The sequence below is a fragment of the Cottoperca gobio genome, chromosome 6 (genome assembly GCF_900634415.1).
Source record: "Cottoperca gobio chromosome 6, fCotGob3.1, whole genome shotgun sequence".
Lineage (NCBI taxonomy): Eukaryota > Metazoa > Chordata > Actinopteri > Perciformes > Bovichtidae > Cottoperca > Cottoperca gobio.
Window position 1 is genome coordinate 4,865,176 of NC_041360.1, and position 25,332 is coordinate 4,890,507.

A 25,332-nucleotide genomic window follows, 5' to 3' on the forward strand; every position below is an offset into this window, starting at 1 on the left:
GACCGTGCAGCGGCATTGCCAGGGTGACGCCTTCCAGCCACATGGGACCCTCGACACATCCCACCTCCACTGCAGGTAACACAGCTGGTTTGTCTCGGGCTATCTCCACTCATTTGCATTTGTTCAAATGTACAATGTTTAGATGTGAGACCAGGCAAAATGTTTGCAGCCAATGTCCGTTGCATGAGTTGCATCATTTGATTGTTATTATCAAACTGTGAAGTTCTGCTCTTATGTATGAGACAGTTGTTGCACTGGGCAAGCTCCCAGGGTGAGTGTGTGGATTGTTATGATTGTTAAACAGCCACAATGCTCAGCTCTGATTTAAAAAGGTTCAAACAGCCTGACTTTGCAGTGTATTGAAATGTATTCCAGGAGAGCTGCGAGTGGAGGTGGATGCTGTGCTGCACCATCACCCCATCTCAACAGACAGCAGTTCGTCCTCGGGCTACTCCAGCTCTTCCTGCTCCCCCCGAACACCACTCTGCTGTGACTCCACCTTCGACAGGACCAGAGACATTAACAGGCGTAAGTTTTGTCACAGGACTGTTGAATTAACAGTGATAATCCTGGAAAAAGGACAGAAGCCAGATGTAAATGTAAATGTAGATGGTTTGTGAGATTCAGACACCAACATCCAAGATGACACATCCAGGCTGCTGAGCACGTTCAGTCGATCGGACCTCTGCCAGGTTATGTTCTGTCATCCATGAAACTGCATTTTCCTATCAGATTTTTTTAATTGAATTGTTTTTCAAATATAAAAAAAGAGAAATTCAAACCTCATAAATTCAGATATTTGTTTTTTGTTAAATATTTCAATGCATGTATTTTTTAGTTGTGATTCAGTTCACTATTAGGTATTAAGTTGCTTAATTAAGTTAGAAACTGAAATCATTATGGCCCTTCTTTGCTTCCATGTTATATAATCAAAACCTCTTTTTTAATTTTAATTTAACTGTATTTATTGGTTTTCGTTAATTTAGAAAAAAAACTGTACAAAACCCCCTGTCCTATCCCTAGCAATACAATACAATATTAATATGATAGTAATTCTCTGGGAAGAAATATAAAGTAAAAAGAAACCCAATATTGAACAATCCATTCACCATCTTATTCTCCGTCCTTCTTCACAATCACGTTGTTACACAAACAACAAACACAAACAACCTTGGATTGACGGCAGAAGCACCAGTCATTGTCACTGTTACATTTAATACAGTTATGTTATGAGTGTTATCATTTTCATATTTATTGTTAGTCCTAACCAATTATTTATACTATAATAGTTAATAATAGTGTCGGGTATTGATCACTTGGGTTAGGGCCAAAAGACGTCACATTTTAATAAATATTATATTCATATATATATATATATATATATATATATAGATATATATATATAAAGTATATACTGTATATACATATAATATATTATATATAAAAAATATATGCATATATATATTATATATAGATATATATTATATATATATATAGATATATATATATACTATATATATATATATATATATATATATATATATATAATATATACTGTATATATACATATAATATATACTGTATATATATATATATATAATATATATATATATATATATATATATATATATATATATATATACTGTATATATACATATAATATATTATATATATAAATATATATATATATATATATATTATACCTGTTAGTGACCTGTGATCTACACAAACCACTCTTCACATCAGCATAAATTAGATCCACAGCATATACCACTTGTATTACATTTTGGGTGACCCAGAGCTGTGGAAAACAAACAAACGTGACACTAAGGGATGCCCTCTGCCCCCTGTCACGTGACTGTAGCTTCCAACCTTGGTATTGTTGCTGTCTTTATAAGTGGTGGAAATGATTAACGACTAATGGTATAACGAATGGGATGTATATGAATAATAAAATAAAAAATGCTTTACAACAATGCACAATATTGCCTTATATTATGCTAATGATATGCAGGGGGCAAAATGTTAATGTACACAGAAAAAAAGGTGTATTTTCAAATTCACCTGGTTTGGACATGGGCTTTTTCCAGGATAGAGCAACAGCCACTTAAAATGTGTGTGCACATCCCTGCAATCTGCCAAGAACATTACATATCTTCCAACACACCACTGTGTATCTGTGTTGCAGATGTGTCAGGTCCAGACGCAGCAGGAGGGGGTCCAGAGAAGGACCGTTCCTGTCTCTTCACCCTGAACTCCAGCTGCCCCACTGGCTCCAGTCGCCCCACAGCCCAGGTCCTACCTGTCCAAACCGACCCTGCTCCTCCTCACCCTCCCTCCTGCTCCGCCCACCTCCACCTCGGCCTCCCGCAGTCTCCTTATCACCCACAGGCCTGTTACCCCCAGACCCTGCTCTCCTCGGTCTCAAACCCAGCACGCATCCTGAGCTCCCCTCATAAGCCCAGGCCCCCTCCGCTGTGCACCGAGGACAGGACTAAGCCGCTGGGCTCGGGCCTGCCTGCGGGCTTCAGTGCGGGGCTCAGTGTGGGGATGGGGGTGAGGCTGGAGAGTCTGTTCCCCGGGCTGAACATGGACGTCTCCTCCACACTCCAGGACTCGCTGTTGTGCCGAGGCCTGGCGGGAGATGCCTTGGGTCTGATAGAAACCAGCTCTGCTCTGACCTCCACCTCAAACAGCCTTCACCACGTCTCCCACCCCCCTCTGCACTTCCACCTCTCGTCCTCTACACCCCCTTCTCCGTCTGGATACTACTCCTACCCGCCTACTTCTTTCTCCTCCTCCTGTCCCTCCACAAAGTCTGTCAGCTCCAGTAGTGGTGGTGGATTTGTTCCCATGGCAACTACAAGCAGTGTCCCTGTGGCCGCAGTGCCCGGCAACACTTACTACCTGGCCCAGCCTAACTCTAGCCCCTCCCCTTCCCCCTCCTCTACTTCTTCATTGGATCAAAGTTCAGGTCACACCCCCTCCATGTGTGTTTGTAGCTCCTGCGGTTGTCGAGGGAACTGTGGTGCCTACGGGGCGTTGCCTGGATACACAGCGGCCAGCTACCTGCAGCCCTTCTCGGCCGGCCCTTCGCTCTTCACCCTGGGGCCTCTGCTTCATCTCAGCCCCCTCGTGGCCTCGCCCAGCGCCGCCGGCAACGGAGCCACGGCCTTCTCTTACCCACTGATGGTGCAACCGGCCCTCTACCGCCACAGCCCCGTGTCACATGACCAGCAGCAGGGCTTTGGCTTCTACCAGCCCCATGGCATTGTGGGAAATGGAAGCCATAAACGGGCAGCGGGGAACGTGTCATGTTATAACTGCGGCTGCCAACGGACACAGAGCAGAGGAATGCAAACAGCCGGCCATGGATGCAGCACAGCAAGGTGAGTGAATGAGTGAAGGAATGAACACATGAACTGAACCTTTCTTAAAGGCTGTGTCAGTGTTCAATTCAATAATAATTCTAATGCCTGCTTTATATGCTTTATTCATTTGGGATGAATTGATTATAATTAAACTCAGTCAGTTGTCGGATAAATAGTTGTAATACTGTAAAGGAAGTGTTAATATTCTTTAATATTCTAAAGTTTTAATAGTGCAAAACAAAAAATGTGTTATTCTTTACGTAATTCCAAAAAGAAAATCCACACTATCAATGAGCTGCAACCTTGTCTGGACGTGAAAGATCCTTTTTGTGATTATACTTGGAGACTGGTCTTTGTCTATTACCTTCATATTATAACCACCCCTCCTACAGACACATATCTTCTTCAAAAATAAACACAGCAGTATGGTCTCCGATCATCACAAAGCTAACAAACAAAGTTAAATGCAGTTTCAAGACCTTTGGTCTTTATCCATAAATATATAGAATAGGCTGTTTTTCGGCCTGCTTGTGTTTGTGTTCATTGCCAAAGCTTCAATAAAACAAGTGTGTATCTCTGTTGTGCTTCACAGGGTCATTTCGACTGAAGTACACTCCTCACTCTGACAGTAAGGACTCGGGGGACTAACAGCAGGAACACCAGGGGATTTGAACTCATACTCCTGACACAACTGTACCTCGTGTTCCTGCTGAAGCCGGGAGGCAGCAGCACAGACAGCCTCTGGGTACAAGGAGACCACGCCAGTCTCTTCAGAGACTGTTGGTCTGAAAGCACAGACCCGTTGTCTCTTCTGTAATTCCTTTCAGGCAGCTTACAAAGAGATGAGAGGAGGATGGAAGAGAAACAGATTGGTGAGAAGAGTAAAAAGAGAGGAGCGCTTGTCAGAGTCTGTGTCGTCAAATCGGCTTTTCACCCTTCCTCAGTTCTGCCTCGTTTCATTTCAGAGACGTAGTTGGAACTCTGCCTGTCAAGTCACTTGTTGGTGCAGAACAACCAGAGATTAAATGACTCAGCATTTATACTCTTCTAGATGGTTAGAAAACCAAAGACAGTGTCCTGATAACTTCCTGAGTCAAGTGCATTGCTACTTGTCTCAAAGCACGCCCTTCTTGTGACAGACTGGATACCTTGGATATAAACCCAGCAGCAGTGTCACCTTCCCCAAAGCTTTGATGCTTTTAGAAAATACTTACTTTGTACAGTATGTCTCGTGATCAGGTTTGGCTCACGGCTGTCCAGAGATCACATGTGACGTACAGTAGAGTGCCGTTATACGAGCTGTGTTCCAGTTCATGTTATACACAGTATACAACTAAGTACTAATGTTTAATGTATACTGTTTTAGCAGCTAGAAATCAACAAACTTATGCAATACGTGCGCCCAGCAAAGACAATCAAAATTCGACTTTAGAACAACTGCCAATTAAAGTTCTCAAAGAGAAGTTTAACTTTCATCTACAATTAGTTTTGTTGCACCTTTTGAGCAGTTTCTCTTCCTTTGTCTTCTGTTCATTAAATGCACACAGAAGCATTTTTATTGGAAGCATTTCGACTGCTTTAAATGTCACATGTCCAGTGTGAACACACTACATACTCACAGTCTAAATGAGATAATGAGATAAATGAGGTTTTCATCTGTTTCACCTTCTTGCTCATCCTCCTTGAAGAGGAAAAAGTCACTTTAAAGGTACCCTGTGGTGCTTTTTACCACTTGTAGCGCGATGAAGAAATGTTTTCATCAGCGTGTCCATGGTAAACCTGGATGTAAACGGTGCAGGATTTAAAATATTTAAACCATCGACTTTGCAAAAGCTTTTATGTGGGTAGGAATGTACATAAACATGTTAAAGCTCAAGAATGCACGCAGTGCATTATGGGGAGAACACTTAAAGAACATATTATGAAAACCTCACTCTTTCAATGCTTATGCTCAAACATCTGGAGTGCTTACCAACCCACAAACCCACACATTGTTAAGCCACTTAGTTTCTGACAGAGGGTGACAACAGGTATATTCAGTCAGACAGTACAACCCAAAATACAACCCTAACCCTAAAAAAGAGCATAATATGTCTGCTTTAATGTAAACACAACTTTTATTTGTTTACAAGAAAACTCCCATAAAAAGGCACCTTTAGTGCTGGACCTGTTAAGTACTTTAAAGATTATAACCGTGATGTGGCATTAAAAGGCTGGTGAGGTGTAGACAGCAATGTGGGAAAACAAACTTCATGGTACCAAGGACTACAGAGGAAGTTTCAATCCAACATATGATGGCTATAAGTCACGAAGTACGAATCGGGTCAAGAAATATAGACATGGAGTATCTAACAGTATATAACAGTCATAAAGGAAGTGTGTCACATTTGGAAAGTGGAATCTCTCTCCAGCAGCTGAGGGATCACAGAGGGTTGCTGTACCAGCCGCCTTGTCCATGAAAGCCTTCACCTTTGCCTCGGGCTGAATCCATCACCTCTGGGTGATCCTCAGCCTCTCTACCTCTGAGCTAACCTGAGAGCAAAGTCTCCAGTGTCAAGTACTGTTCCTCTTTATACCAAGACAATCACGATGCACACTCAATATTTTCACTACAGAATTTCGTTTTCAGTTTAGTTTGACAATGTTTCATGTTTCATGTTGTGGATGTAAGTGAATGAATGTTGAGCGTGCTGGACGTGAAATCCTGAACTTGTTCTCACTCCAGGAGAGATGGAGCTTACTCTTTTTGTAATTACAGTCTTTATGCAAAAGACAATCCCGGACTGTTAAAGTTGAAAAGAGTGTAAGTAAGTTAGAAAATGTTTCACAGTGTGTTTAAGTCTCTGACTGAGTGAGGTGCTGGGCAGGACCCAGAGTTCTACAGACACGAGGACAGCAGGTCCTTCAGATGAAACTCTATCTGTACCCCTGGAGGGCACAGCATAGGGACGTTTATTTAAGAAGTAAATACTGAACATGTAAAACAACTTTTGTCTGTTGTTTAAAATAAGTCCAAAATGTGCTTTTGTATTTTGTAAATGTCGCCTTTTCACAGAAACAAGGGGCTTAGACCAGTGAACAGTGCAACTGTTTATTTGCACATGGCTGCATAAAAACACCTTATACGCTTTCTTCAATGGTTGCACAGTATTCACAAAAACGTTGCCTCCATAAATCCTACCAGAGCGCCTTCTTTTCAGGGGTTTTTTGTTACCTAGTTCCACTTTTGTACTGTTCTTGGAAGTATTTAGTTTAGCGGTTTCCTTAAAGCCAGACATAAGTCTGAATGTGTAAGAATCACCATGGTGCCTGAAGCTTACGCATGCATGTTCATCTTTAGTAAAGATGTGCTTTTGAAATATATTGTGTGCAAATGGTTGAACACAGTTCATTTGTAAGTCAGATTTTGTATAACTTCCTGTGTTTGTTTTATCTGAACTTTGAGGGATGTTTGAGTAATAAAATATTTTCCGATTCTGTCTTTCATCACATCGTGTATATCACATTATCTGTATCTGTTCAACCAACAGAATGATCTGTATCTGTATTTGGATAGAGGGCCGGAAGTGGGCGTGGTTTATACGTAGTACGGTTAAATTGGGTTTTCTAACCTTATATTCAATGGCAATGCAGTGTTTGTGCCTTCACAACATCAAGTTGATTTAATATTGACATAATTAATAACGAAATATGTTTCCACATCCTCATATTGTACTCCATCTCAATTTTCTGCTACACAGACATGTCAATCACGGCTTTTCCCAGAATAATACCGAGCAACTTGAGATAGAAAGAAATGTCGGTTTCCATCACATTATTTGTGCTTTCCCAAATAACTGATTCAAATTTAGTTACATCCTTATTGTGTATTATTTATTTATCAAGTTAATCTTTCTACAACATGTTAGCATGGAAGTCTTGGATACCTGGGTATTCTGGGTACAAGTCTACTCTTGTAACGAGATATGTCCAGTATCAGCCTGAATATAAATCTAATGATAGATCATAAGATTTAAGTTTCAACAGTCAGATCTAAATATTAAATCTGCACCAATGCACTGGAGGACTTGTGTTAAAAGTATCCAGTGGAGCAACACTGAGATTACAGCTCTTATTTGGTCATGGACAAAAAACACCATTCTCATCCATAGAAAGCGACAGGGCCGACAGTGGAACTGACCCACATTTACACGCGTATGATTAGATGTTTCAGAATGCTAAAAAATACAGACACATCTGTAGTGTTGCAGAAAATGGCTTTTTATCTGCCTTTCATTATTTTGGTACCAACAAGCTAAAAAGCGGTCAACGTTGTTTTTTTCAAGCCAGACATAAGGAATGCACACAAAAGCCACATAAAGAGAACATTTTGTGATTTATATTTTCTCTAAATGTGTGTGTAGCAGCAAAAGCACAGGTCTGCCAACTGAAGAAAAATTGAGGCGTTGGTTTTTACAAGGAATCGGTGGCACTGAGCTCAACGCACTGCAAAATAAGAACTAAACAGGAAATTGTTTCCGTGGACAATAAAGAGTGATGCACACGGCTGAAATGAACCTGCCGTAAACTCAGAGCTGAGTGACAGGACGCCTGAACATGAAAAACCAACGCACTTTGCATTTGCAATTTTTACATTTATTTAGTCAGGTAAACATTTGAATATTGCCAACCATAGAGCAGGGGAGTCTTTCAAAATCAAATGTCAAATGGCTTTTAGCATTTTCATTTTCGAATTGTCAGAGAATGTGCATAAAAGTATAAGATTAATATGGACATTTAATATTCCATTTGTGACAAATGATGCATCTAAAAATGCTAAATTATGTTATTTTTTAATTGCTTTTTTCGATTTCACATTTAAACCATAAAGCAAGTTGAGTTTTAAAAATGTCAAATGGCTTTAATATTAAAAAATTAAGAAGAAAATTAAAATTGCATTATTATATTTTTATTTAAATGTTGACCCAATTAATGCACACGTGAGTAGGAAATGAAAATGCCTTTTAGATTACATTTTCATTTCAATGTAGTCCTCCAAATGCTTCCATAATAACACACACGCCTCCGCTCCATCTCTGCGGTGACATCCTCCCTTTGTCTCTTCCTCAGCTGCAGTTATTTTTACATGCACTCTGTGATGTCTGTCTGCTGCATGTGCAGCGACTGTGGTACCTATGAAACTCTATGTTCGGCCCGCTGGAGTGTAAATGTGTGTGAGAAATGATAGCTGAGGAGTTGCTACTGTAAACTACGTTGGACAACATGTGATAAGGCAAAACGATGATGCAGATTACTGAAAATATGAAACATTATGTTTGAAAGGTTATAGCAGATGGCTGCTATATATTGCATGAGAGCTTTTACACAATGAACATGTTGACAAACGGAAAGAAAAACACAGGAAGTCGACAATTTATCTTTTTTTTCTCATTTTATTGTTTACAAAATACCAACATAAATACGTAAGAGGGGGCTGTGTGATATTGCTGTGTGTGGATATGTGTGTGTGAAACAGAGGGGCAGGCAGAAAAGACCACCGAAACAAACGCTCCACCCCTCTGTAACAAACACACGGTGGCTTTGTACTTCACATAATGTAGACAGCGAAGAGTAAAGACATGTCGTACAATGAAATAAAAATCACATCAAATAAAAAGAACCAAAATGATAAAATACTGCAATATAAAAGCAGCTAAACCTCGATCTATTAAGAAGATGGTGAGGAGGAGGAGAAGCACAGCACAGACAGTGAAGGATTATCTATAGACAGACAGGATATTCAAATGTTTTGCAGCCCTTAGAAACCCACTGGGCAGGTGTACGTTCCCCACAGTGAAAGTGCTTGTTGAATTTCAGTGAAGTGAAACAGAACAACAGTGACAGCTCTGGGAAATCAGGCCTGTAGGTCAAAGGCAGAACACCGACGTGTAGTGTTTCACTTTGTTTCTTATTTCCTTCCTTGATCACCTTAATAAATACTCGTGACAAAGGAGATAAAAAAAGGAAGTGAAACTGGCAACCCCCTCCCTTCATCAGCATTTACAGCAACACCATGATCCTCCATTCACACATGCAATCAGACCATGCTCCTTGTAGTGTCCAAAGTGGTTACTTGGTTACACTCTCATTGGAACCCCTTTTATATTCAAAGTCAATATTATCTGTACACCAAGGCAATTTTTGTTGCAAACTACAATCATCCATTTCAAGAGCAAAAGCAGTTCCCCAACATATTTCTGTTACAGTGAAGACGTTTTAGGATACAAGGCAGGGAGGGATAAAAACACCAAAGAAGGACCGCTGAGGGAACGTCACACACGGCAGATTCGATTAACAAATATCTTCTCTACTTCATTTTGCAATTTTCTCTGGCAGAAGTACTCTGACCGAGACTACAAATCTACAACTTTCCCCTTTGCAACAAAATGCTCCACTAAAAACAACATTTGAACCAGAAACCCTCAACTTTCTCTAGTGCCCGTCTCCAAAAACCTTAAAAGAAGTTGGCTTTGTTCATTGGCTAATGTATATATTGATAAGTGGTGGAGCGTCACCACTTTTATGTTATATTACTACCTGAAATGTATATATACATTAACATGAATACAGCTGAGGACACGCGTAACCACAACACTGAAAATAACAGGCGGTACGTTGCCATGACAGCGGACATGATTCACCAGAGAGGACGATGAAGAAGCAGAGACGCACTAAAAGACTCTATTGGCCTGAGTCATAGTCAGATTTGGGGATTTCTCTACTCAAACTCTGCTGTTCTGGTTAACCCTTGTGGCTTTATGCTTCAGGGTTGCAGTCTATTTGCTCATCGCAGCACTGATATAGAGATCACAACCCGAACCAAATCAAACTGGGATATTATCGTACGATGTGTTTAAATTTAGCGGTTTGTGTTTTAGTTCTTACAGGCAAGACTAAAGGTGTGTGGCATAAACACGGAGGGGGCTAAGAACTACAATTGTCCGATGGCCTGCCAGGTGGAAGAAGAAGGAAGCCGTTCACTGGGCAATGGTGGCAGTGCCAAAGGTCTCCTGGGAGGCGTACACCATGTAGAGGAAGCCATCTTGGTCCCGCTCACGCTCATAGACCTCAGAGATGGCTGCCGACACAGAGACCATGCTGTGGCCGTTAGCCAGCAGGAAGAAAGCCTGGTTGGAGTTCAGCTGGAGGCGCCTCCTGGTGGTGAGACAAGGTCATGGCAGAGTGAGGAGGAGAGGAGAGGAAGAGAGAGAGAGAGCAAGAGTGAGAGCGAGAGCGAGAAATATAATATAGGGGATAGGTAAGGGGAGTAGATAAAATGAGAGGAAAGCAACCGAAAGGAGATGAGAAAAGAGGAGAGGCAACAAGAGGAAAGGAGAAGAGAGGACTTGAGGCCTACCTGATAATCTTGATGAGTTCACTCATGTTGACGTGGTCTGGCACCAGGAACTTGGTCTTGTCCAGGATGGGGAGCTGTTTTTCTCCTTTATACCTCTCAATGATCACCTGCAGGACACATACACACAATCAACTCATCAATCTGCCCTTCTACCCTGGTGGAGCAGTGTTTCAGGTGCCGTTCTTACACCTGATACCCTGACAGCTGAAACCGTTTTGAGACCAGAGTCTATGATCAATAGTGAGATATAATAGGGAGATGAAGTCACAAAGATCAGGTGATATGGTCAAATGTTTAAAATATATTTTTTTTTAAAGAACACGGCGCTCTATCTTGCTGGATTGTCCTCGAGAATCTTTAGGTCCATGTTTACTGGACACTTATAAACATGATATGATATAAACATGGAGCCATTTATTCAGTAAGACATTTAATCAAGTTGATGTGTTTTAGGCTTGTTTCTTTAAAACCATCTCAAGTGCACAGAGCACTTCAGCACTGACAGAGTGCACATTACATGCCTGTAACACTAATGCACTAAGGCTGGCTGACACAGACAGTTTACACAATTAAAAACACTCGACTATGAAACGACTACGAGTCATCCAATGTACGCACAATTTGAATCTTTCCATGTCAAAATAACAATAATGAATAAATAAAGTGAAAAGTGAAAATAAGATGTGAACTTTGAGCAGATATTTAAAAATGCATTTCCCTGTTTGGCAGGAAAGCAGGTATGTTGTTCAGTGAGGCAGGACCTGATCTGAGAGCTAGAATCAGTGTGCTGCTCCCCCACAGGCTCCACAGTGTCCGGCTGGATGGAGTAACATTACACTTACACAGCGCATCTGCCTCCTGTCAACACTCGCCATGATATGGCAGTTTATAACCGCAGGAGAGAGCACAGGAAACACACACACACACACACACGCAGGTGCAACACGAGGTGTGCGTTTGTTTATTGGTGGTTGCTAGGAGCCGCTGCACAACCAGAAGCCACCAGCAGAAAGCCCTTGCTGAAATGTGTCTGATGCAAACAAATTACATTTAAAACTGTTTCATAGACAGTTCAGAGTACAACCAGGAAACATGTGGTAACACTTTGCGTTGTCTTGTTCTTACTCGTGTCTTCCTGCGTGCTGTTGTGCACGTCATGCTCCTACATGCCCGTGTCTTGACAATAATGTCGCTTCAGTGGATTTCACTGCATAAGCTTTAGTGTGAATGTGCATCTGAACTCACTGGTATCTTGTTGGGGTGCTGCTCTCGGATCAGTCTGACATCTTCTACTCTCTGTTCTGTGAGGACAGAGAAACAGACTCGGGTTAATGCAAATGTACAAACAGAAAACATGCTCAGCAGGTCGGGAGAAGATGCTAGTGCTGATAAAACACAAATGAGGTCAAAGACAAAAAGGAGACACAGACATGAACTCATGAACAGAGAAAGAGAGGCCATCAGAAAGAGTACAAACAAACCCACAGGCAGGTTTTAGCAGAACTTCCCAGCACTCCACCCATGTATCCATACAGTACGGAAATCATCCCTCTGTACACTTCTGTACTTGGTGATCACGTGAGGAGCAACAGGCAAGAAGTTTGTTCTTATAATCTGTGTGTAGGTGTCACATATCATACAGTCTACGGAGATCCTAACCAAAGAATGCAGCTTCTTTGAAACACATACATAAAAAAATCATAATGTGATTACATTCTCGAAGCTTAATATCAAGCAGAATAGAAACATCTGGGGGAAAATGTATTCAACAGACAAATGAAAACATAATGAGTTCTCCTAAAATCCACTCAGGGTGTAACCACATTGTTCCAGTGATTAGCTGATTATTAGACAGAAACATATGATTCTCTCGTACTCAATTACTCCAATGTGTTCACAAATGTGTGTAGTTTGCATTACTTGCGACTGGTGGAAGAAGTATTCAGTTCCTTTACTTAAAGTAAAAGTATGAATACCACAATGTGAGAAATACTCCTCAACAAGTACAAGTCCTGCATTCATAACCTTTCTTAAGTAAAAGTATTAACAGCAAAAAAGTGTTTATTGTGGAGTAAAATGTTATTATTATTATTACTCTTGTAGATGTTTAAGGTTTTGCTAATGTCCTTTATATAGCCTACTGTTGGGTAGTTTATTCAGCACGGCATAACATTCTATAAAATCATCATATGTAGCTTTTTAACTGTCCTGTGAGAACCACTGTGTTCAGCTCTGTGACGATGTGTTTAGGAAGTAAGATCATTTACTCAACACATAAAGTAACTCTACATCCTTCAGTTTATTACACACATTAAAAACCAACACATCTGGAGACACATGGTTTTCACTGGACATGAAGGGGATGAAAACTGTCATCTGAAAAGTAACTAAAGCTGTCAGACAAATGTAGTGAAACGTACAATATTTACCTCTGAAATGTAGTGAAGTAGAAGTAGCATACACATATTAAAATACTCAAGTAAAGTACAAATACCTCAGATTTGTACTTACTGTGAGTAAATGTACATAGTACATTCCACCACTGCTTACAAATAGACAGGCATGCTGAGCACACACTTCCCATGTGTGTGGGAAATGATAAGACAACGTGTCACTTTCATGGAGAGTTGATTCATTTGTATTAAGGGTTCACCAGAACCTCTGATACAATATTAACATTAAATATATATATATATATATATATATTCACTAAATGCTCTCAGTATAGGCTGCTTAATATAAAATCATGTTCAAGTGTAAGAATCTCATGATAAGTCACAAGATCAGGTCGGTAACACAGCTGCTGATTGGATGGATCACCTTGTCGTTGATGACCTATGGCAGAGCTTTAAGTTACAGAGAACAACTTACTGCACTCTGTACTGACAACATCAACAACAACAGTCTGATGGTCAAAATGGGATCAATCAACAAACTTCAACATGTGGGAAAAATATCTCATGATCATCTCCATCAGCTTTTCGATTTTGAGTTACAATGAAACCTTTGGTAGAAATAGTAGTAGAAATTAAACTAAGCACTGATTTTCTAGAGCCAAGCAATCAAAGGCAGCACACTGGGCCCTGGTGGCTGTCAGGGTCAGTTGATGCTTTAAGTTACTGCTATTCAGACTTGTGACAAGTATGTTGCCAAGAAGACTATTTGTGCGCCAACTGTTAGGATATCTAATTAAATACACTGACAAATGTTTATTTTGCTGAGGCTGCCATTTTCATGCTAAACTTGTGAGGAAATGTCGGACATTGTTCCACGATTACGTATCAATCAGGGTGAGTTCACCGCCCAGAAACAGGGAAGCTCTGTGTGTCTCAGCCGTCTCTCTTGACCACACCAAGCGACAAACTGCTTTTGACTCATCAGTTTTCAATCAAATAAAAGAGGGAAAAAAAAGCAGAAAATGGGAAGCAGTTGGTCTAAAAGCCTGTGGGGGTTTTCACATATTTTGGTTTTGTCATGATATGGGAATTAGTCAGTACCACCTGGCACAACTGGAAGATTCTCTGTGAATTCATGAGTCATTGTTATGAACTATCATACAGATGTGCAACTTGAACTGGTTCACACTCACAAATTGTATGATCACTGTGAACCTTTAAAAGTGTAAACATGTGAGCCCAGATAATACACAAGGCAGTGGCACAGGCTGGGATATACATGTATATAATCATATATCACACTATAAACAATCTATACTTTTATTTTAAATGTACTGACACTGCTAACCTGTTCGTTATGGCTGTCACATGACAACAACATACAGTATATACATAATAAAAAAATAATTATATATATATATATATATATATATATATATATATATATATATATATATATATATATATATAATAAAATACATTATAACTATAATGTAAATATATATATTATTATTTTTTACAGCAAAGATATATTTGTATTATATTTATTTACTTTTTAAACTGTATTTATACTGTTTAGTCATGTGACAATCATAACTAACAGTTAGCTGTGTAAGTAAGAGTTGTTCGCGGTATTACAATAATAAAGATCAATTTAAAGCTTTAGCTCATTCTCAGATATAGTTCAACGCACGAGACAAGATGTTCTCTTTGCTGTCTGGCCATCACGTGCTCTGGTTGTGCAAACGAGGACCAATGACGTGACGTTTAACAGGAAGTCGGTTACTTTTAGTCATACTGGGAATTATATTTCCAGTTTGTAGGCAACAGTTTCCATCTTTGTTAGTTCAAGATATGTATCACTCGCTAATTTAGACACTTAATTATTAAGTTGATAAGTTCCATAGAACTAAACTGAAGTACTTGCATGTTCTTATATATTAGCTTATGTACCTACTAAATTACGGAAAAGCACCAAATAAGTAGGCCTATGAGATGTCAGAGAAAGGCAAGTGGCTAAACTAAGTCACAGTATAAAAGCACCCAGGCCTCGTCTTGGCTAGGAAAGCATAAGTAAAACTAAAATCCGCATCGTGGCTGTGGCCTACCCTTCAAACACAAAGAAACTAAAGTAAACTTCGCACTTTTAGGGACCATTTTGATTCTGTTCCCTCTTTTAAACTCCTCTCTTGTCCTTTCCACAAACTGTCCCATCCCCCAATCCTGCAGCTCTATTTTCCTCTGCCCTGCGTTTCGACACCACTTTGTTTTTCTCCCACAGCTCTGATGCAAATAAACACACACACACACACACACACGCACACAAACTGAGGAAGAAACAGGCCTGCAGCAAATAACCCTATTATAATCTGTTAACCCATATTATATATATTTAAGCCTCTGTATATGCGAGTGAGAACAATTATTATTATTTATTTTTTAAATTATTATTATTATTATTATTATTATAACTATAGCGTCATCTATATTCTTTTAGGTAAGTTGACACGACCTCCGTATATGGTGAGGGTTTCTGAGCTGTACAGAGACTAAAGTAGACCATCTCCTCTTTGTGTTTAACATATGTTTAAACTGTAAACTCAACTAGCTGCACAAAATAAATGCTAATACTCGCCACTGGGATAATAACTATCAACCATCTGGCCCGTCGACATTAAGCTACTGTAATTCAGTCTTGTACAGTTCAGAGAAAAACAACTACACACACGGTATCACTCCAAAGACACACAGCATTGGTAATGGTGAAACAAGCTGTGGTAAACCTACCGAATGTCCTTCTTTGTTTGAAGGTTTTTTCAGAAGGCATATTGCGTCAAAGTCAACCAGTTGGCAGTAGATGGAAACGGAGGTAGCAGCAGTATCAAAACAAAAATATAAAAGCTAAACACGAAGTATAAAACTCTCCGCGGTGAACTGTGCTGGTAGCTTAATGGTGAAACTAAAGGACTCTAGTTTAGAGATGGTTTAATGTCGTCGCTTCCTTCCTCTTGCTGTGTTGTTATCAGGACGAGCTCGAGCAAGCAAAACAAACCTGTCAGCTGACCTCTGACGTCATGCGCCTCTCTCTCGCTCTCTCTCTATGTCTCTCTCTCGCTCTGTCTCTCTACCTCTCTCTCTGTCTGTAAATTGATTTGACTATATTGGCATGATGTCATAATTCTAAATAAATAGGATGTTTTATGGGTTATATTAATAATTAATTGAAATCCTTTTTTTTGATACTGAGAGCTACTTCAAGGGTACTGAATAATACAAAGGGCTACTTGTTTGATACAAACTTCCTGAATAACATAGTTACATGGTTCACCTTTAATGATAATATTATCATTAATAATAATAATCATAATAAATATTCATATATGTGAAGAGACTGTCTGACCACCTGTTAATGTTAATTATTCCTCACAATGATTATTAACAATGATTTACCATGGTAGGAAACACAGATATATTTAAACATTCAACATTATTTATGTTCTCAATCTATTTCAACATTTGAAAGTCAGAGTTATCACATCGCTGATATTTCTGTAAATATCTTTATTGACAGTTTTGTATGAATCAGCACATTTGTAGCATTTGGTTCAAAATCACACCAGTTATATTTTAGTACAAAGTATCACTTCTGTAAAAACATTAAGGAAATCATTAACTGTCACATCTTCAGATCATATCCTGTTTGTACAAACACTAACTTTGTAACATCGGAGAGAGTGGAGATGACATCGGAACCTTTCTTCTCGTCTTAGAACAGTGTTTTCAACAACATCATTGCACCTTTCAAGACCTCTCCGTCCGAAAGGCTTTCTTGTACTTTATTAATAATGTGCAGCTCTAAATGAAGCTTCCGTTGCTTTCTGTGACTTGTTCACCGGCCTCGTGAAAAGAGATGCTGCTGACCAAAGCTTTAACTCCCGGTTTGTTCTGCCCTCAGTGCTGCAGGTGGGGAGTTAGTTAGTTAGTTAGCATGGTAGTTAGCATGGTAGCTTCTGTGACACCTACCAAAGTGTCCCCACAATGTGCCGCGTTGCCGTTGCCCCGCAAATGAGACATACACACTTTTCTTTCACTGTTCATCTTCCTCTCAATCATTATGAAAATAGTTAGTTTTCTTTCGCTTTTCTGCCATGTTTAGGGTAAAAAACGCACCTCGCGCCCCATCGTGGCTATCTTGTCTCAGCGAAAAGGTAAATGGAGATTTAGCTTGCGCGTGAAATTGAACCCCAGACAGGGTCAGAGTTCATATATACATAAAACATTTTTGTTTTTTAAAATTCTATATTCAATATTGTCATTTTAAAATAAAAAATAATTCAAGTGTTATTGATTTTTTTTTAAAACAGCAATACAATTAAATACTCATTTTAGACGGAGCTTCACGGTGCCAGGGGCACCGTGTTGGCTACCCCTGCTATAGCATCTTTCCTTAAAGGCCTAATTCCAAGATCAGATCACCCTTTATTAAGGTCCCACATCAACCTACCAACTACCCACATATTACCAGTATGTTATATTCTTATTCTGCTCTATTCTTATATCCACTTTTTAGTACCAAAGAAAACTAGCTGGACAGACTGAGGCATGTCATATCAGGTTCACTACAGCGTTTTAAGGTTTTAAGGTTAACAATTTATTTTTCATAACAGTATTTTAGTACATTTTAGAAATGGTTATGTAAATGTGTGTCGTCTGCATAGTTATGATAATTTATTTAGTTATTTTCCATAATCTGCGCCAGTGGAAGCATGTAGATGTTAAAGCAAAGAGGCCCCAGAATGGAGCCTTGAGGAACTCCGCATGTCATGTTTGTCTGCTCAGATGTCTGCTTCAGAAACAAAGTAGTCTCTGTCCTTTAAGTAGGATTCAAACCAGTTTAGTGCTGTGCCAGAGAGTTCCACCCAGTTTTCTTGTCGTTCTAGTAATATGTTGTGGTCTACTGTGTCGAATGCAGCGCTGAGATGTAATAATAAAAACTACAGAAAAACTACTTTTTCAATGATTTTACCTAAAATTGGAAGGTTTGTTAGTGACGTGTCTAGATTGTTCTTTTTTAAGAGTGGCTTGATGACTGCAGTTTTCAGGGCCTGTGGGAATACACCTGAGATAAGAAAAATTTATAAGATTTGTAGAAGTTCTGAGGTCATGCAATTAGATTTTTTAAAGCCTGTTGGTAGAATATCAAGGCAGCAGGAGGAGGATTTCAGATGTTGTATAATGTCCTCCAGGTGTTTAGTTGATAATATAAAATTATAGTATTTGAATTGATTTTACGTGGACACAGGGACAACACATATCCTGTACCTGATATGGAAGCATTGAACAATTGAAAACAAATCGACAAATTCATTGCATACCCTGGTGGATAGAAGTTCAGACGCTACTGACACAGGAGGGTTTATTAGTTTGTTAATACTAGCAAACAAGGGACGTGCATTATTATTGTTTTTGGCGATGATGTCAGAGAAAAAGGACCGCCTTACATTTCTCAGTTCCAGATTATAAAAACAAAGTCTCTCTTTATAGATGTCATTATGCACCTGGAGATTTGTTTTTCGCCTTTTGACACTCTCTTTTTTTCTCTTAAGTCATAAAGTCAGATTATTGGGTAAGTGCGGGTTACTTGCCCTCCAGAGGCTGTGACGGGCTGTCCCTCTCCAAAACTGTGTGGCTCCGATTTTGGACCTTCGGACTGGCGGACTCCGGTCAAGTTCATCAGTGGTGAGATTTGTTAAGTTTTGCAACGAGCTACAAATGTATGTTTGCCAACTGGAGCGTAGTAGATCTAGCTGTAAAATTATATAATGGACATTACGGTTGCCGCTGTTTTTTCACTTCAGTTAGTGGAGTGCTCTAGAAGAAGCGCTCAAATCTGACTGGTGGACTGCTAGCAGGAGCCTGCCGTTATTTAAACTGTGGGCGTACAGTATCTCCTACGCTGGGTTTCTACAAGTTAGCAGTGTGCTCTGGCTCACGCTAACCTACAAACAGCATCAGTGAAGGGAGCGCTCTCCTCCCCTCTCACTGCATATACTGCTCCCTGGCCTGGTTCTAGAGCTACAAGGAGTGCTCTCGCAACAGCCCCCAGCAACTGGTGAGTTTTTTTCTACTGCGAGATCGTCATGTTTAACTCTCCCAGCTGTAACATTTGTATGGCTCCTCTTCATCCAGAAGGTGGCCATGACCTTTGCCCCTCTTGCCTTGGCCTCGAGCATTTGAAGGAAGGCCTCTCTGAGGACCCATGAATTAATTGCACCATCATGCCTCGTGCGGTGAGGGCTGCTAGGCTGGCTGAGGTGGAGCAGATGGGTGAGCAGTTGACTCCAGCCCAACCTATCCATGCTAGGCGTCGCGCCACAGAGACTGTGAGTGCTCCACAGAGACTGTGGGTGCTCCACCCAAGAAGAAGACTAAGTCTGACAAACCGTCTTCTAGGATAGACCTGCTGTCTACCGAGCTGGCCCAGATGAGGTCACTCCTCCTGGCTCTCCATTCTGGTGCGGGTACGGAGAGTGCTGCTGCACCCACTCCAACCAGGGCTAACTTAATTCTGGAAGAGGATATTGTCTCGATGGCAGCTTCAGCCACTCAATTTAATGAGTACGACAAAGAGGAGCCCTCCTGTGCTTCCAAAAGCGGGCCTAGCTCCTGTTCCTCGGCTTGTTGCTCCTTGGAGGAGGCAGAAAACACCTCCATGGGGCTGTCATTCGCATGGCGCTGGCTCCCCTACAGCTGGATGTACGGCAGTCAAAATCGACACCTGGTAGTGCTTTCGTCAGGTGCACTCCGGCACCCACCACCTTCTCTGTTCCTCATTCTGATGAATATCTGAGGGAGTTACATGCATGCTGGCGGGACACTAGGGCTTTCTCCCGTCTCCTACTTGAAGGCCGAAACCAGGCAGACATGCAGGATGTTGCAAAAATTTGGCCTTGACCACATGTCAGCTTCCCTCATAGTTTCCCCTGATGAAGCTCTGAGGCAGAATGCCAGGTGCTCTCGACCCCAATGTCAGGTCACTGATGACCTTTCTATGATATGATATTTCCACTTTGGTTCAGACTCGCCGCCAGGTTTGGCTGGCGCAGTCACCTTTTTCAGAGGCCTGTAGAAAGACACTCCATTCTGTCCCAGTGAGACCGGGGGAGCTGTTCGGCTCAGCTGCCCTACATTTGTGAGAGCGGACTGTCCAGGCTAGGCAGACCAAACGGCAGTTCTCGGGTCTTCGTAGGGATATGCGTGTGCTTCAGACCCATAGGTGGTTTCCACCTTAGCCCAGGGGGACAAGCTTCAGTTCTGACGCTGCTCCCCTGCCTTCAGCTGGGTCAAAATGACCACCATAAACAATCCGGCAAAAGCCTTACCTTTGAAATAGAACGAAAGTTACGTATGTAACTACGCTTCTATGAATCCTGGATGACCGCCAGAGTTCTTAGTCACTCGGAATCTCATGATTTTGCGAGAAGATTCTGTAGGACTGATTTCATCGATGACACCGGATCTTATACATGACCGGGGTCATCCGAGGTGACACGTGACTTTGTTGATATAAATATTCAACCTGCGCATGCACAAGACGGAACGTATTCAGTGTTAAGCACTGCCTCTGGCGGTCATCCAGGATTCATAGAACCGTAGTTACATATGTAACTTTCGATTTATATTGTGTTTATTATAGCTCATGAAGTTGGCTCTGTCTGTAGTTTTAATCTACAGCAATTCATCAATAACATACGATCAAAACATGTTTTATATGTAAAATCTGTAAAGTTAAATACTGTGAAAATCTTTACCTTTTGTCACATTACACCCTGGAAACTAAAATAAATTAAATCTAACTGTTTTGAGCTGCATGTACACATCATCATCAAAGCAAAAAATAATGTTACAAAACAAATTCATTTGTGTAATACCTGGTTTGGTTAAGTGATCAGCCCCACCATTATAAACTTGCTCAGGTCTAGTGGTACGCTTTCCAAACAAAACACTAGAAGGTCGGGAGTTCAATACCAGGTTGCCACCATTGTACCCCTGAGCAAGGTACTTAACCCTGAGTTGCTCCAGGGAGACTGTCCTTGTACTTAGTTCAATGTAAGTCGCTCTGGATAAGAGTGTCTGCTAAATAACCTGTAATGTAATGTAATGTAAAAGAAAGAACCCTTTTCTGAAAAGTTGCCACACTCAGTCTTGTTTGTGCTATGAAAAAACACACCTGGAAGACTCTGTTGCCATGTGGAAAAAGGTTCTATGATTCTAGACTAAGATTGAACTTTTTAGACTGAACTCCAAACGCTATGTTTGGCGAAAACCGAACACAGCACACCACCCAAAACACACCATACCTACTGTGAAGCATGGTCATGGCAACATTATATTGTAGGGATGTTTCTCTTCAGCAGGGACTGGGCACTTGGTCAGGATTGAAGGGAAAATGGATGCTGCTAAATTCACCCACATTCTTGAGGAAAACCTGCATCCTTCTGCTAGACAGCTGAAGATGGGCAGGCCATTCACCTTCCAACACAACAACGATCCTAAACATACCGCCAAAAGAACAATGCAGTGCAGTGGCTTAAGGATAGGAAGGTGAATGTCCTTGAGTAGCCAAGTCAGAGCCCTGACTTAAATCTGATAGAACATCTTTGGATGGACTTGAAGAGAGCAGTCCATCGCCGCTCACCACGGAATTTGACTGAACTCGAACAATTCTGCAACAAATAATATGCAAATATTCCCCAATCTAGGTGTGCAGAGCTAGTAGAGACATATCCAAATATATTGATGGCTGTAATTGCAGCAAAAGGTGGCCCTACGAAGTATTAAATCAGGGAACTAATGACTTTTCCAACCCTGTTATTCTAGTTTTTCATTTTGTATTAATTTTCAGAACTGTCGCCTTTTTTTCATTAGTTTGATGTTGTAAGGCTACATTTGTAAATAAAGATGGAAAAAGTCTTTTTTTATGGGTTTTGATTACAGGCTGTATGGAAAATAAAGTAATTTTTTCAAAGGGGTTGATGATTTTCTATAAGCACTGTATATAGGTCTACATGTGGTGAAATAAAACATTCAGTTTTTTCTCTGAGATGTGGAGTAGAAGTACTCAAACAAAAGTACCTTTAAACTATAGTTAGATACAGGACTTGGGTAAATATACTACATTACATTTCATCTCCGCTCATGCACACACAGGGTTGATGGTAGCTGTAGTTCAAAGAAAGTAGGCCAAAAATCTTTCAATGAAAAATATTCTACAAGATTACTGCTGCTAAAAAACAATGTCACATATTGAACAATCATCATCATGTAGATTCTATAATGAGGAAGAAGAAGACTAGTTGCTTTTGTTTTTCTATTGTCCATATGTTGCAAGTTTGTGGACCAATATCCAAAATGCCACTTAACATTTATTTTAAATGTACACAATTAAACATTATGTTGGGGGTTCTGAAAGAAAATTGTCCACAAATAATAAATCGAATTATTCTGTTGGGTAAAATATTTATATTTAAAGCTCAATTAATCACTAATCTGAATCTAAAAAAATAATAATCCATTTTCTTTTTTTTTTAAATGCTTCAAACCATTACAAAATAGCATAATACAACATGAAATAGGTTTAAAATCTCTGTCTCTTGTCCAATTGTTGTTTCGTTTCTTCTTTTTGTGAGGTTATATTCTCATGTCATTATATTGTCGTGTTTATTATGTGTATTATTTTGCCTGTATTAAATGTACAAAAGAAATAGAAGATGCAGTTCTATTTTCTGTCCAGCAGGTGGAGAACTCTGATCACCTGTTGAATAAGCGTAAAGGGGCAGAGCCTGGCGCACTGCTCTGGTTCTACCTAGCTACACTCTTTACTGCATGTAGAAATGGCAAAAGTGGTTTTAAATCAGTATGAGTCTCAACTCACTTTATCTTTTATTATAATAAGGGAAGCTTCTGCTACAAGAGCGACAGTGACATGCTGACGATGCAAGAGTCAGGTCTATGTTAGTTTTCCAAATGCATATTAATAACATAACCATGTCCTTCACAGGCATGGACACAGGTCTTTGTTTCACTCTTTTATTCACTGATTAAATGATAATATTTTCTAATATACACTGATGTACCTTTATTTTGGGCTAATGTTACAGTGTGATTGTTTATTCACAAAGGACATCCAAGTGCATTATATTTTTAGGTTGGTCATGCTGCGAAGCCTTCCCTGTGGATTTTCACCTAAACCCCCCAACCAGTGCTCAGTCAGGTGAGTGTGATTGTGTGTGTGTGTGGTTGGTGTGTGTGTGTGTGTGTGTGTGTGTGTGTGTGTGTGTGTATGTGTGTGCCTGTGTTCATGTGTTAAGCCTGAATTAAGTGTTTGTGTGTGTGCACGTGCTGACATCCAACTGGGTTTGTCTACGACAGATATGAAGTCAGTTAGAAATATTCTGCAGCGAATACACACACACACACACACACACACACACACACACACACACACACACACACACACACACACACACACACACACACATACACTAATGCCCTGCTTGCCCTGCAGCAAAGGTCTGTGACACTGTGATATTTGGAAGTAGATGACCGGCAGGGGGTTCTGCGCTCCATGTTTTACTGCTTGTGAGCTCTTAAGACCTGAAAAGAACATACACACACACACACACACACACACACACACACACACACACACACACACACACACACACACACACACACACACACACACACACACACACACACACACACACACACACACTACCACAATCAAGCTATGTATTTGTCTCAACATGGTACAGGCGGCCCGGGGACTGTGTGTGTAGGTGCATATATGAAGCATCCACCCTTCTCTTTCCAAGTCAAAGACAGCTGTAGATGCTGATAACACATGAAACTGTGGGTTGGGGTAACGAAGTGTGTGTGCATTCTGTGTCTGAGCACACATACCTATGAGTCGGGGGACACCCCTGCCCTTCAATCAAATATTTGCTGTCAATATTTGGACCCTCTCCTTCCCTCCTCAATGGGATCCAGCCTGCTCTCTCCGCTCATCAGGTGGTGGTATTGTGATTTAATGGTTCTCTTCAGAAGGCTCCACAAGTGCAGAATTCAGGTCTCAATCAGCTGTACAGATGGCTGAAGTGCTAATCCGTGTGAAATTAAATGTTGACACTGTTATAGTGTTATAGTGATGTATGACGGGTGTGGTCGATAACAATAACAGGTGAGGGATATGAAGAGGAACAAAGGTGAAGACTGGGTCTGTGTGTGTGTGTGTGTGTGTGTGTGTGTGTGTGTGTGTGTGTGTGTGTGTGTGTGTGTGTGTGTATGTGTGTGTCACACCTGTATGTATAGTCCCATAGTTTGAAATGGTTCTCACTGTGTATGCATCAATGCATATAAGAGGAGTACAAATGATTTGCGACACATACTCTCTTCCACTAAGCCTTATCAATGTGCTGTATTAGAGCAAAGGAAGTGACATAGATGTAGAAGCAGTTATTTTAGAGAACAAGTGTCAGTTGACACAAATCAGACGTGATTTCTGTTTGTGGCTGCTCAGAATATTATTTTTTTTATAGAAAACTCAGCTCCAACTTGTCTTTGAAGAAACAACATCCTGGTTACTCTGAATAATCCACAAACCTCACTGTAACAAATTGGCGATGTAACTACTGTATCAAAGAAATAGTCCCAATGAAACTGCTCAAAGATGTTGGGTTTGTAAAATGTACTTTTTCAGTGCTTTGAGGAGCACAAACAAAATTCCATTTACCTTGGATAACTCATTGAGAATTTATTTTTGTAATTTACGTGATAGGTTTCTACCGTACATGTGTCAACATCATTCACAATAAAAAGTACACTTTTTCTGATACTCTGAATTGTATATTTTTTAAATTAACTACATTAAAATAAACTTTTAACTGTGGTGTCTAATAATAGCGTTAATGTCTAACTGCAACAAAGTGGAGCAAAAGAAAATGATAGCAAACACAGAGAGAATAAATCTGTCTTCAGAGTAATAAAACGGTGGCCCTTCAGTCATCAGTGGACATTCTGACTGCATTTTATATGTCAGGGGATAATGAAATCCCCCCGGTAAATCTTTTCTGACCTTTTTGCAGCCACTACCTTGTATCCATATGAT

General features: G+C 40.3%; 2 protein-coding genes across 3 annotated transcripts in view; one reads left to right on the forward strand and one right to left on the reverse strand.

Annotated features, from left to right (window-relative positions):
• zcchc14 (zinc finger, CCHC domain containing 14) overlaps positions 1-6,857 on the forward strand; it is a 31,134-nt gene extending 24,277 nt beyond the window's left edge. For both annotated transcript variants that reach the window (XM_029432897.1, XM_029432899.1), the window contains exons 10-13: positions 1-75; positions 376-528; positions 2,189-3,389; positions 3,964-6,857. The exon at positions 1-75 is cut by the window's left edge and continues 20 nt beyond it. In XM_029432897.1, coding sequence (XP_029288757.1) covers positions 1-75; positions 376-528; positions 2,189-3,389; positions 3,964-3,997 — 1,463 coding nt within the window. In that variant the 3' untranslated portion in view covers positions 3,998-6,857. The remainder of the gene's footprint in view (positions 76-375; positions 529-2,188; positions 3,390-3,963) is intronic.
• A 1,926-nt stretch (positions 6,858-8,783) lies between these two features.
• map1lc3b (microtubule-associated protein 1 light chain 3 beta) lies at positions 8,784-16,224 on the reverse strand. Its single transcript, XM_029433913.1, has 4 exons — positions 15,951-16,224; positions 12,013-12,068; positions 10,768-10,874; positions 8,784-10,565 (listed from the first exon to the last, which is right to left on the reverse strand). The coding sequence occupies exons 1-4, from the start codon at positions 15,988-15,990 to the stop codon at positions 10,388-10,390; spliced, it is 381 nt and encodes a 126-aa protein (XP_029289773.1). The 5' UTR covers positions 15,991-16,224; the 3' UTR covers positions 8,784-10,387.
• Positions 16,225-25,332: the final 9,108 nt, after the last annotated feature.

Bases quoted from the DNA above. Each gene is read 5' to 3' on its own strand.
- map1lc3b (XM_029433913.1), bottom strand. From the start codon at position 15,990: ATGCCTTCTGAAAAAACCTTCAAACAAAGAAGGACATTCG. The intron at 12,069-15,950 runs GTAGGTTTACCA...CTGTCCTCACAG, and splicing joins CAAACAAAGAAGGACATTCG to AACAGAGAGTAGAAGATGTC. The intron at 10,875-12,012 runs GTGAGTTCAGAT...TGTGTCCTGCAG, and splicing joins AGCACCCCAACAAGATACCA to GTGATCATTGAGAGGTATAA.